Consider the following 12918-nt stretch of genomic DNA (forward strand, 5'->3'; position numbering starts at 1 on the left):
ATGGACTTGACAGCACAAGACCCTTGCTTTACATATATTGGGGAGAATAGAGGTTAAGAATAAGGAAAGAGAGGCATTGGGGAAATGTGAACTTGATAGGAAGCAGCGATGCCAAATATTCTTCCACAGTAACAATTTCTATCCAATTGTTTTGCATATACTTCTGGAAAGAGAAGTTTGCGGGGAAGTGATTTCATGTACCGGTGATCTGCAGAGAAGTAAGAGACCGGAAAGCATGCGTGCAGTCAGATTAATGAACGAGGCTTTATGTGGATCGTTGTGCAAATCATGCCTTTCGTGCGACAGTCATTTTTTGCCCGGTTGTTTGAACATTTATTTCATTTTTATCGGGTTAATACTAGGGGAGAATTTTTCGCGGATTTAGGTAAACAAGATTGTTTCTGTACAACCGCATTGCACGTGGCCCATTTTTGTTTACGACATCTCCCCGGGTTTTTCTCATGACCTTGCAGGCTTGCTGTTTCGCAACGTGAACATCGACATTGACGCTGGAGGACGCAGCGACAGACCTGAGTGGGGTCAGGCCCAGTATCACAACATCTTTCAGCCTGGCGAGGCCTTTGAACTGATCGTCGAGTGGATGGTGGCTACGGGCTACATCATTGCAGACCTGGTGAGTGGATGAGGCTAAGGGTCCTACCCTGAGTGCCTTTGCTTAGCCTTCTTCACCGTTTCCTCGAGCAATGTCGGCCAAACACTCGTGACAGTGGTCCTGCTGGACCACTGTCACGAATGGACAATATAGCGAACATTTCAAGTGCGAGTTTATATCTCTAAGAGGTGCCCTTTGTGTGGCAGCATTTGCAAGGCAGAAGCCCGCTCAAAACCAGGTGCCTGTACTGCATTGTTAAGTCGGCAATAAACCACTAAAAAAATTAATTGCGGCAGTATTTTAATTTATTATTTCGACTCTCATATGCAGTATTGCATTTTATAAGGAACGCACCGGGAGCTGATGTCCAATCTTGGCTAACCTGGCAGGTGCAGCTGTGTCTTTTTTCAAAGCATCTTTTCTCAGCCTCTTTTTAAAGCCTACATTGTCCTCCTTTGCTATGTTTATTTTTTTATTTTTATAAAGCTTTTGGAAGGTGGCTTACTATTTTTAAAAAGAGTTGTTGAGGCATTGGTTTGCCCTCCTCACCTGCCACTTCTGTTTTCTCTCTTTGTTTTTGTTTGCCAAAAGCTTTTAGCAGCTGGCTAACTCTAGGCTCTGTTCGGATGAGATTGTGCACGCAAGTTCGGACAACTTTTGTTTTTGTTAATTTTTTTCTATGTTACTCCTTAACATGTGTAGGGAATGTAATTAAAAAAAAAAGATTTTGCAAAAGACATAATATTTAAAGAGAAAAAAAAAATGTTGAATGCGCCAGAACGGCATATTTGAATTTTGAAGATTTCGTTTATATCATGCTTTGGTGACACATACAATGCAAACTACAAATATAAAAATCTAAAATATTTTGAGCTTATAATAGATCATGAGAACTATTGAGTGATATATGTACAGTGTACTCAACTTTTAAATATAACACGGGAGCGGTGGCCGGAGAGACTGCATGTGGCTCATCAGAAAAACTGCAAGATCACCGAGATATGGAAGCCCCGCATGGTAAATGCGTAGGTGTGACTAAACAGAGTGGTAAAAACAAGAAAACGGACAAGTAAAAATTTAAAGCGTGGGTGATAAAAAAAAGAAACGAGGAGGTTATGCGATAATTGTATCGGGGAGTGGCGACAATCGCAAGAAGAGCCGCCTTATTCTCTGCCGCATCATTGATTTAATCGCTAGACAGCTCTGGTATCAGTTTCGGCCACCGCTCCCGCGTTATGTTTAAGGGTTGAGCACACTGTACAGCAGTATTTAGGTCATATATTTTGTGTCAAAAATGTGCAAACATGGCTTCTTTGACGTTTTCTCATTAGATTTCTGAGCCGTTATCTACAAAAATTCAATACCTACAACATTACAAAAATGTCATATATTTTTATTAAAACATTCTTTCGAGTGATATATAAAACATTGCTTTATCTTAAAGATTCAAATTTTTATGTCACTCCAAACTTGTTCTAAATTACAAAGTTAAAACACTTCAAGAAACAACTAAAAAAAATATCTTCGACTTTTAAAAATTTATAGTGATAGTTCTTTACTATACTCTTGTGCTTATTCATAAAAACGTGTTGCATCATTTTGTATGGTACAAAGTTACAGTGCTGCAAAATGTACCTTCCATGCCGGCATTTCCGCCCAATGTTACAGACGAGATTATCTTCTGGTTCCGTGTATTTTATGACTGCCGTGAAATACCGGGCAAGCGCCCACTTCAAATTTGGAGATTATTGCAAAAGATGGGGGGGGGGGGGGGGGGGGGGGATGGGTGCTTTTCTGGTCATCAATTTTGCATATAAATGTACCGGACATATTTTTACATATTTTACAAACTTTGGAATGGGTGTTTAGTGTGGTATGGGGCAGATGCACGGTATTTTACGGTAGATATATTTTTTGTGCTGTATTGGGGTATTGGGCTGAAGTTCCAAGTATTTTACTAATTAAAACAATGCCCACATTGCTTCTCCTTTGTATTTATTTAACCAATAAGCGTGTTTAGCCAAGTTCTTTGAGCTTTAGCCAACGTTTTTCCACTTATAAGCGCTCCTACTACAATTTTTTTACAGAAAGTAGTAGAAAAGTAAGAACGGTGGTGCAAATTATATGCAAATATTTTATATTTGCAATGAAGTGGGAATGTTTGAGCCCCCAAGCTTGTTAAACTGCTATTCATGACGGTTGTAGGTCCAGCTGACCAAGGTAAACCTGCGACTTCACTGGCAAACATTTACTAAGACGTCTGTTAAGATTTAAAAAATATTTGTGATTATTTATTCGAGTAAAGGGGAAAATATGAAATTGAAAAAGTAAAATGAAATAATATTGAGTAAAGATATCAATTGCATTAGTTTTAAAGATGCACTGCAAAGAAAACAGTAAGCTTGTTATAACAGACCTTGATTTTGACCAAGTTTTGGGTCTGTTGTAAAAGGAGTATGTTGTATGCAGATATGAAGTTGAGTCAATGGTATGTAGAGGAAAACCAACCGAACTTCACAAATCAGTATGTTATATCCAAATGTCTGTCGTAACCAGGTCTGTTGTAATGAGCTTAGACTATACCCGCGGAAGTGAGCTCTGTGGGTGTTGCTTCTCTGCATTACACTGGTGCTCGGTAAGAAGCGCACTCAACGGGGTAACCCGCTGCGATAAACACTTGGAAAAGTATGAATATTGCAATTGCATGCTTGGGAAAAAAGCATACACTTAACGTGGGATGGTGCATGTGTGCCGGCTATATTTGAAAATAAATGGAAACTTTTTGAATGTGTATATCTCCATTGAAGTGAAAGTTTAAAAATTAAACTGACTGTTATGCAAGAGTAAATGTTAGGCAGAGATGCCCTTACAACCTGTGTTCATCATGCGCGATACTTTCTTTTTTACCTCGAGATTGAAGAAAGAATATTTTGTAAAGCAAGATTTTTAAATTCACTCAATTGGGTATAGTTGGCCATCTCCATAGGATTCATTTTATGTCAAATCCATTGTTTACTTGCCATCCCAAGGCATCAGACCTTCTGAGGTCACAATTCATAAATATAGCTAAATGAAACTTAGCTTATAAATGAACAGGTTAAACAACCTTCACTATTTTAGCTGGGTTTTCGTCTAAGCATGATGCAACGGTAGTAAAAGGCGTGGAAAAACTATTCGATATTCGAATTGAAAAAATTCGGCCAAAACCACTATTCACTTCAAACTCAAAATCATGTATTCGCACAGGACTAATAAAAATTGAAAGGAGCCATGTTTGCACATTTTTGACGTGAAATATATGATTTCCACAGTGCTGCACATATTTCACTCAGTAGAGCCCATGACTTATTGTATGATAAAAATATTTGAGATTTCTGATATTTGTAGTTTGCGTAGTAGGTGTCACCAAACCTGACATAAATGAAAACTTCAAAAATAAAATATGCCATTCTGGCACACTCAAACTTTTTTTCTTTTGCAATAGTATCACGTTTTTTGCAAAATCTTTTCTGATTACGATTCTACACATGTTGAGGAGTAACATATGACAAAAAATTAACAAAAATGAAAAGTATGTCCAGACTCATGTGCACAATCTTATTTTAACAGAGCCTGTAGCACCTTTCACTGTGCCACGCCACGCCTGCCATGGATGCTTGTGAAATCTGATTTAGCTTCCCTAAGAATGCAATTCCACTTTAAAAGCTGGAAACTATGCAATTGTGCTTGCCTCATTTCCTCGGCTCCAGCTTCCACTCAGTTTGGTAGGTGTGATGCAGAATGACAAATGCTCGCTGAAATGTCGGCGAGCAAGCGAGCGAGTGAAGCCCTAAGCCAGCTGAAGGGGCTTGGCTCGTCTCGCCAGCGTCAATATTAAAAGGATGCAAGCTGTACGTGTGTAACGCGAATAGTATAGGGCTACAATATTTAGGGCTCGATTCTAACCTGTATGTGACCTAAGTGTGAGAAACCTTCTCCACAGTCTAAGCGCGTTACAACAGACCTGGTTACAACAGACATTTGGATATAACATACCGATTTGTGAAGTTTGTTTTTTTTTTTTTTTAGATACCATTGACTCAACCTCATATCTGCATACAACATACTCCTTTTACAACAGACCAAAATCTTTGTCAAAATCAAGGTCTGTTATAACTAGGGTGTATACTTTCCGGTGTTTATTTGTACCAAAAATCGGCGGATGTTTATCGGTGTTTATTTATTTCACCAATACTGGTGCTTTTCGGTGAATTCTCTCGTGCAGACGCTAAAACAATGATTATCGGGAGGAAAAATTGTGAGTGTAAACCACCACTGAAGACGAAAAACAGTCCAAATTTTATTTACATCTTTTACACAACCACTTGATTATTGTAGTATATGCATGCATACGTTCCTAGGCTCGTGTCTGTCACTGACGCCTGCTCCTTCCTGTTGGTGACGCACAATTTCAAGAATGCCCGCTCAACATTTGCACTAGACACGGGAAGTTCGAAAACGTCCCACGAGGCTTGTGACAGTACTGGCCAGCTGTGACTGGCCTCTCAGGTCACTGATAGCGATCTTCTAGCTCGGCGGCCCAGGAGGACCGCTGACCTTGGAGAATAGCGGAGCAAAGCTACTGCCCTCCAAGAGTCCAAGATCACGTAGGTCACGAAAGAAAGACAGGCAAAATGCATGATTCCGGGTAAAATAATGTGTCTGACGAAAGTTTGCACAGGACCTTTTCTGTGAAAAAAAACAACAACAACAACAAAAAACACACATTGCTAGGAAAAAATTGTTTAGGAACCGGTGTTTTTTTGTTTTGAATGATTTTTGTTTCCGTCACCGGCGAGTGTTTATTGGTGTTTTTCGGTTAAAACCAAGAAGTATGCAGGACTTTTTCGGTGAAAAAAACCAGCGCTTGCTCGAAAATATGAAAAAAACTGTGTTTTTCGGTTTTAACCCATTTTGTATTTTTGAGACCGGCAGATGTTGATCGGTGTTTTTTGGTTAAAACCGGAAAGTATACAGCCTAGTTATAACATGCTTAGACTAGTTTACATGTCTGCATTTGCTTGCGATGACTGCATTGTAACTGCCCGTAACCTGATAAATAGCACTGGGACTTTTCCTATCTGTGTATTTACTGAACCGAAGGTTTTGCAGTATTTGTGAGATCAAATTTGTGCACTACTGTAAAACCCTTAATGTTTGCGACTTCTTATTTTTCGGGAATTTCGCAAATTGAATAATTCGCAAGATTTAAGGGCACGCGAAAATTTTGCGTGCCCTTAAAGATGGGCCTAAATTTTAAATTTTTTTGAAAAAATTCATTTTTCAATTTTAAAGTTTTCAGTTTTATAAACTTATTATACACCCTTACACCGAATTTGATAACCATATGCCAAATAGTTACGTTGATATAAAATATTTTCAACACATTGTGAGGCAGTAGCAAAGAAAAGGAGTTCAATGTTTGAATGCATCTTTCTCAGTTCCACTTTTTGCTGCAAAATTCATACGAAGGAATCTTTCGTTCGAAGGTGAAAGTATTCTGATACCACAATCAACATCTTTCTGAACTGAAATTTACTGGGGAATCGGGCTATCTACTTTATTTTGTATTAAGTTGAAGTCCTCAGTGATAAAACAATAAGTTTTCAAAAATTGACATAGGACAGATATGCATCTCCTATTTTGAGGTAATAACTCTTCCTGAAATATTTACATTTAAGTTATTAAAACTAGATAGCCCGAGGTCCCATATCCCCCACTTTATATTCAAGCAGTCAAAGTGATGCTTATTAGCTTCATTTGAATATCATAGATTTTTTAATGAAAAGTGACACATCATCTCATTCAGGTATGTAAATTTGTCCTAGGGAGCTGAAAGTTTGCACAGTACACCTACATCTGAAGCTAAATCTCCCCTGAAAATTTCATTTTGATCACTTGAGTAGTTCAAAACTTTAACCTCTAGCCAGTGTCCCCCCTTAAGAGTTTCAATGCAGGCGTCTGGGATTCGCGAAATTTAGTGGCTGCGATTATGTCCTTTGTGACAAATTAGCGAGTAATAGGGGCTGCGAAAATAAAGGGTTTTAGAGTATCTATAAGAAAGGTCACTGATAACATTGTCAGAATTATTTGAAGAGCATGGGGAAGGAATGGCGCACAAGATAAACACAAATTAGAAAAGTTCAATGGGTGCCCAACAGATGGCTTCGGCGTGCTCGCTCGTGAGCAATCATTGGCGCTTGCAACTCGGTTGACCGCACTTAAGCGCAGACGTGCGAACGAGCCTTCATGCACGCTACGAACGAGCTTGATGCATGTCCATCATCTCGCTGCAATCTTCGCGCTTGCAGGTGCTGGGCTGGGCACGCAAGGCCAACAGCCAGGGCCTTCAGCTGGTTCCCATTCCCAGCGACCCCTTTGTGCTGCCGGGGACGCTCAAGTCGGACCCTCTGAGGGGAGCCATCTTCGTGCCCCTGCACGTCCACACACTGCCGGAGCCCGCCCCGCAGCTCCTCAAGGGTGAGCGGAAGGGCTTTTCCCCGGGCCGAAGCTCGAGGATCGCGCATCCTTTTCGATCGGTAGCCGAAAAACCCCTCCCAGCCTCGGCGTCGGTGCGATATAGCGGTACGGAAGCTTACAGACCTCGTAAGCAATAATGCACGTGCTAGGAACTGTCTGCTACATAGTCATGCAATGGTGGACGGCTCGGATCTACTAAAATATTGCCTGAACTAGAACAACACCTCACCTAGGGACAACCAGACTCCTACGGTACTCATTACAAGTAATCAAATTACCTGTAATGATTTACCTTTTAGGGTAATTTTGTGAATATTTTGAATACATTTATTGGGAAATAATTGCGAGGGTAATCTCATTATTTTGGAAGTACTAAAATTACTCGTAACTGTTACTATTTTTCCTTCCCCTTCCCAATGGCGCCTCTTGTTTGTACAAGTCTACTACCCAAAAATTCACAAAAAAAGGTTCCGACGGGAGGATGGTTTTGAAGATAAGTAGTCCAGAGTTCGTTGATTCTAGTCTAATAATGGACAGCACAAAAGACCGGTTTTCAATTCAGCAAGAAAAGTCTGTCGCTTTGAACATCCAAAGTAATCAGCAAAGTGAATCAGTCGCTTTTTAAAGTGACGGCCAATTACTTTTTCTCTCAAGGAATTGAGTAATCTAATGAAATATTTTTTGACAAAGAGGAATTGTAATAGTAATCAATTACTTTCTTCGAGTGACGTATGCAAGACTGGGGAGAACCGAGGAAATTCGGGAACTTGGGAAATCTCTAGGCCTCTCTGGGGAAGATACGAGCTTCAGGAAGTCCGGATTAAGAACCCATGCCCTTGACCGTCGGTTCTCAAACTGGGCTTCTGGGAACTCGAGAGTTCCCATAGAATATCCCCAGGGTTCTTTTGCGTTCCCGAAATCCGGGAGCTTCCAGGAGTTTCCGGGAGTCTGGTTTAAGAACCCAGTCCCTTGACCGTGGGTTCTCAAACTGGGCTTCTGGGAACTCAGGGGCTTCCCACGGAATATCCCCAGGGTTCCTTTGTGTTCCCGAAATTCCCCTGCCGTCCCTGCCGCCCATCGGGATTTCCCGACGACGCAAAACCAGGGGTCTTTGTTTGCGGTGACGTTGCCCGTGGCGGGCTTTTCTGGGCTATGACTTGCCATAATTTTGTCGGTTTATTTCTGCATCTGTGGGCCTGGCGATTGGAGAGAGGGCGGGGTCGTTTGCTCACTTCGTCTGTTACGGTCCGCGTTTCTTCAAGCTGTTGGCCACTCTCGACAACCTCAAAACTGATCTCTTCAGAAGAGCTAATGAAACTGCTCTCCTTCAGAGATCTTCCTGTCCGTGGAGGAGAGCATACTTTTAAAGCAGGACGGTGCACGTGCGCCTGATAAATTTCAAAAGGAACAGAAACCTTGTGAATGTTGATACCTGCATTGCGTAAAATTTTCAGAATTAAACTGTGCCCATTATGTGAGAGTATTTTAGGCAGAGATGCCCTGACAACCTGCACTCATCATTTAAGATTCTTTTTTTTTTTTTTCGAATTGGAGATTGAAGAAAGGATATTTGCATATATAGCAAGATCTATAAGTCCCCCCGGTTAGCTATAACTGGCCATCGATATAGGTTTATTTTTACATCAAATCCGTCGTCTTTTCGCCATCACAATGTAGGCATTGGACTTTTCGAGGCCACAGTCCATAAATATACCTAGTTTGATCAAAATTAGCTTAGAAATGGACAAGTGAAAGCTTGGAAACAACCTTTGTGAGTTCAACTAAGTTTTCGTGTAAGCATGGTGCAGCAGTAGTGAAAGGCTTGAAGAAACTATTCCATATTTGATTAAGAAATATTTGGCCAAAACCACTACTCGTCTTGAATTAGCTTCAAGCTCATAATCCCCTATTCGCATGTGACTACTAAGTTTTATTTTATCCAACTACAATCTCACCAACAGCATTACATCAATGAAACAAGCATTGTCTTCACCCCCTCTTGAACGACGCAGGAAAGCATTCTGTAATAGCATGTTTTATAAGGTCTACCACTGTCCCACATTAGTGCATCAGTTAATTTCTAGCTAATTTTTCTACTCATTCTGCACGCATTACCCCTATAGAATACGCTATGTCACTTGTAAAAGCAATTTTTTTTTCTATTCTTTCATTTTACGCACTTCGGGTGAATGGGACCATCTTCCACCTGTCATCACAGCAATAACAGACCTTGTTTTATTTATCACTTTATCTTAGCTTTCTCGGAGTTAGTATGAAACAAATTTTACTGTTTTCCATTATTTTTGTATTCTAGCAGTATGTCTTTTTTCTGTTTTTATTACCACAGTTTGCTTTTCCTATGCCACCAAAGCCGCGTATGCGCAATGGAGTGTGGGCAAGAAGCTCGCCGTCACCCATAAACAAACCATTGGAAGGCGATGTTCGCGTGAGTCCCCGTGCTCTTTTCCGTGTTGGAATTGTCTTCCTGGCAATGTCTGATTACTTTAGCGGCTTCTGCGAAATTAATTGATTTTGCAAAGTTCTGGGTTCAAATCCTATTTGGCTTCAAACTTTTTTATTGCCTAACTTTACGTATTATTATAATTGTAATCCACAATCAGGTTCAAGAGATGCGGCCCGTGGCGAGACGAGCAGCATAGTTACGGTGGTTACCAAACGACGGAAGACCTGGATGCGATTAAAACCGAAACCGTACCACTATCACTTGATTTAGAGGTGTACAATTAATACAAAGACGTCAATAAATAACTCATTAATGATTACCGTATTTACTCGCAGAATGAACGCACTTTTTTTTCCGAAAAATCAATTCAAAGTTAGGGGGGGCGATCATTACGCGAAGTAAAATTTTTGCGTCCGTATTTACTCGCACAATGAACGGACCTTTTATCCTGAAAAATCGAAGTAACTTCTTATCTCTTTTAGCGCGGCGCCCGACCCCGTAACGAAACTAAGCTGTGCAAAAAAAAAAGAAAACTCCTGTTTTCTTTTTCTCTTAAATCCTTGTTCTTTGTTTTTTTTTTTTGTGTTTTTTTTGCCGTCTTTCGCAAGCTGTTTTGTTTGCTTAGCGAGGGCTCTCCGCTTATCTTTCTCATCTCCTTGCGCGCGGCGCTCGACCGCACGACCCCCCCTAACCAAACTACGCTGTGCAAAAAAAAAAAAGCTCTTTTTTTTTTCTCAGTTCCGTGGGTTTTTTTCTTTTTGCCGCCTTTCGCAAGCTGTTTCGTTTCCTTGGAGGGCTTCTCCGCTCCTCTTGTTCACCTCCTTGCGCGCGGCGCGCGACCCGCCGTAACCAAACTGCGCTGTGCGAAAAAAAAAAGTTTTTCTTTGTTTTCGTTTTCTCTTAATTCCGTGGCTTTTTTTTTTTTTTTTTTTTTGCCGCCTTTCGCAAGCTGTTTTGTTCGCTTAGAGCGCTTCTCCGCTTCTCTTTCTTGCCTCCTTGCGCGCGGCGGCGCGCAAACCCAAAGTCCAGACTAATCCAGACTGCGCTGTGCAAAAAAAAAAAAAAAAGCTCCTCTCCATGTTTTTTTTTCTTGCTTCCGTTGGATCTTTTCGCATTTTCTTAACGCCTTTTGCAAGGCGTTTTGTTCGCCCATTCTGCCCATGCATTCGCGACCTCGCTGCACCAGGATAAAAAGAATGCGTTCATTTCGCGCGTGTGGGGGGAGGGGGTCAAAATTTTGACATCCGAGTTGGGGGTGCGTTTATTACGCGAGTGAAAAAAAAAGTCGAAATTTTGAGAGCCGACTTGGGGGGTGCGTTCATTACGCGAGTGCGTTCATTGTGCGAGTAAATACGGTATAAGAAAATTAAGATCCGGCAGATACATACTCCGAAAGGCTTCTTGCTTCTTGCGTTCATTTCACAAACACACCGTCACGTCAAACACAACCCTGCTGTTTTCGCAACAAACTTTTTGCGTCTCGCCTGGTTTTTACGGGTGAAGAAGGAGGGGGCCCGAGACTTAGATAAACAAACCTCAGTGAGTCTCGCTCTATCCTTTTATGGCTCTAATTTATTTATGCACCTAGCGAGAAAAAACCATTAATATAAATGTTGTCCACGAAACGCTTTCGAGTGTCGGCGAAACTATGGTGCCTTGAGCGCGTCTCTGCCTGGTGTGCCTAGCGCCTTATTCCGTCCATGCATCAAAAGTGGTCCCGAAGTGGCAACAAATGACGTCACGAAAGCCGGAGTGTCATGCTGACGGATGGCGCAATCTTGGCGGTTGGCCGTAGAAGTTCCAGCGAAAAGCACAAGCCAACGCGAATGTCGCCGTCGTAGCGGCGGCCCAACTGCTGGCTGTCGAAGCTTCCATGTACTGAGCTGGAGGGCGACTCGCAGGGAATGGGCATCTGCCACATCCAGCACCACTGCTACGAAACTGCGAGGATCGCAGTCGGTGACAGCATGACTCGTCCACGACGTCATCGGGCAGAAATCGAGGGACTGCTTTTTGGACGTGGTAAACGCAGCTGTCAAAGACACGTTCCAGGCACCATGGCGAAACGTCTTTCCACAGAATGTGTTTCCACAGAATGTGTTTCCACAGAATGTGTTTCCACGGAATGTGTTTCCACAAAATGTATTTCCACGAAATGTGTTTCCATGAATTGTGTTGCCACAAAATGTGTTTCTACGAAATGTGTTTCTACAAACTGTGTTTCCACGAAATGATTTGGAAGTGGCAACCTTGTGCTTTTTCTTTGCAGGGGAGGGTCTGGAGGACTTCCAGGAGTTCATAGTGCACAGGTTTGGGTTCATCTCCCTGAGGGACCTCCAGGCGGACGCGGAGCACAGGACTTACGTGCACACCACGGGCGGCATGTTCGTCATGATGCCTCGCACGCTTAGCCTGGCAGACGCGGCCGTCTCGCCCGACACCCTGGCGGAACCGGTAGGCGAGCGGCCCCCTTTTTTGGGGGCTAGAACGATTGGGCGGTCACGACTGGTTTGTCGAACCTTCCAACTCCCGGCAAAATTTGACGAATTAGATTGGATTGGATTATTGCGGCTGAACCCCTTGTATTGGGTGATTCCACACTAAAAAAAAGTAAATCAAGCCAAAAAAAAATGTAAGCACTATAGTTGTGGCACCCCTCCCTCTTTACAGTTCTTCCCCACTAGTCTTCCAGTCAACGTTTTGTGATTTCTGATACTTTGAAGGCACAGGCAGTGTCATAATGTCCATCTGTCGTCGGCATGGTTGGTACATTGCTGTTGCACGTCGTCTGTTCCTGTTACGCCGGTTTTAATTCCCTGAGCCCCAGTGCAATGACAGTCATTCACATGGAATGGCACGTGCAGCCTCGGGTCGCAGTACCCCATCACGATGTGGAGGGCCATTTCCTCGTGTTGGCGATCTCCCGATAGATGCAAAGAGCAGACAACAGGGTGCGTCGTCTGCTCGGTGCGCCTATCGGGAGTTGACGCCACAAGTAAATACCATCGCTAACTCGGTCGTCTGCGAAGGCACCCAACCTTAACTTTGGCAAGTTTTCTGCTCTAATTTTTTAAAGTAAGAAAACGACGCCTTGAAATTTCATACGGTAAAACTGACCTGCTCAGTGCACATTCAGTGAAAGTTCGAGCTTTCAATGTGCAGGCAACGATTTTTCTGGCTCACTTTACAGCAGATGGTTCACTTGAGACGCCCTATAGTTCTAGAGTTACTGTCAGGGCAGCACGGGGAACCATCTTGAATCCTTGCACCAGCAGAGTTTGGAACGCATTACTATTGAGGCACTTGAATAAAAGGAAGGCAC

General features: G+C 42.3%; 1 protein-coding gene across 1 annotated transcript in view; it reads left to right on the top strand.

Annotated features, from left to right (window-relative positions):
• LOC8035038 (GATOR complex protein Iml1) overlaps positions 1–12918 on the top strand; it is a 106721-nt gene that overhangs the window by 90343 nt on the left and 3460 nt on the right. Inside the window, exons 32-34 of the mRNA XM_040214760.3 lie at positions 474–634; positions 6964–7132; positions 11866–12050. Coding sequence (XP_040070694.1) covers positions 474–634; positions 6964–7132; positions 11866–12050 — 515 coding nt within the window. The remainder of the gene's footprint in view (positions 1–473; positions 635–6963; positions 7133–11865; positions 12051–12918) is intronic.

The sequence above is a fragment of the Ixodes scapularis genome, unplaced genomic scaffold (genome assembly GCF_016920785.2).
Source record: "Ixodes scapularis isolate PalLabHiFi unplaced genomic scaffold, ASM1692078v2 PGA_scaffold1__304_contigs__length_218370807, whole genome shotgun sequence".
Lineage (NCBI taxonomy): Eukaryota > Metazoa > Arthropoda > Arachnida > Ixodida > Ixodidae > Ixodes > Ixodes scapularis.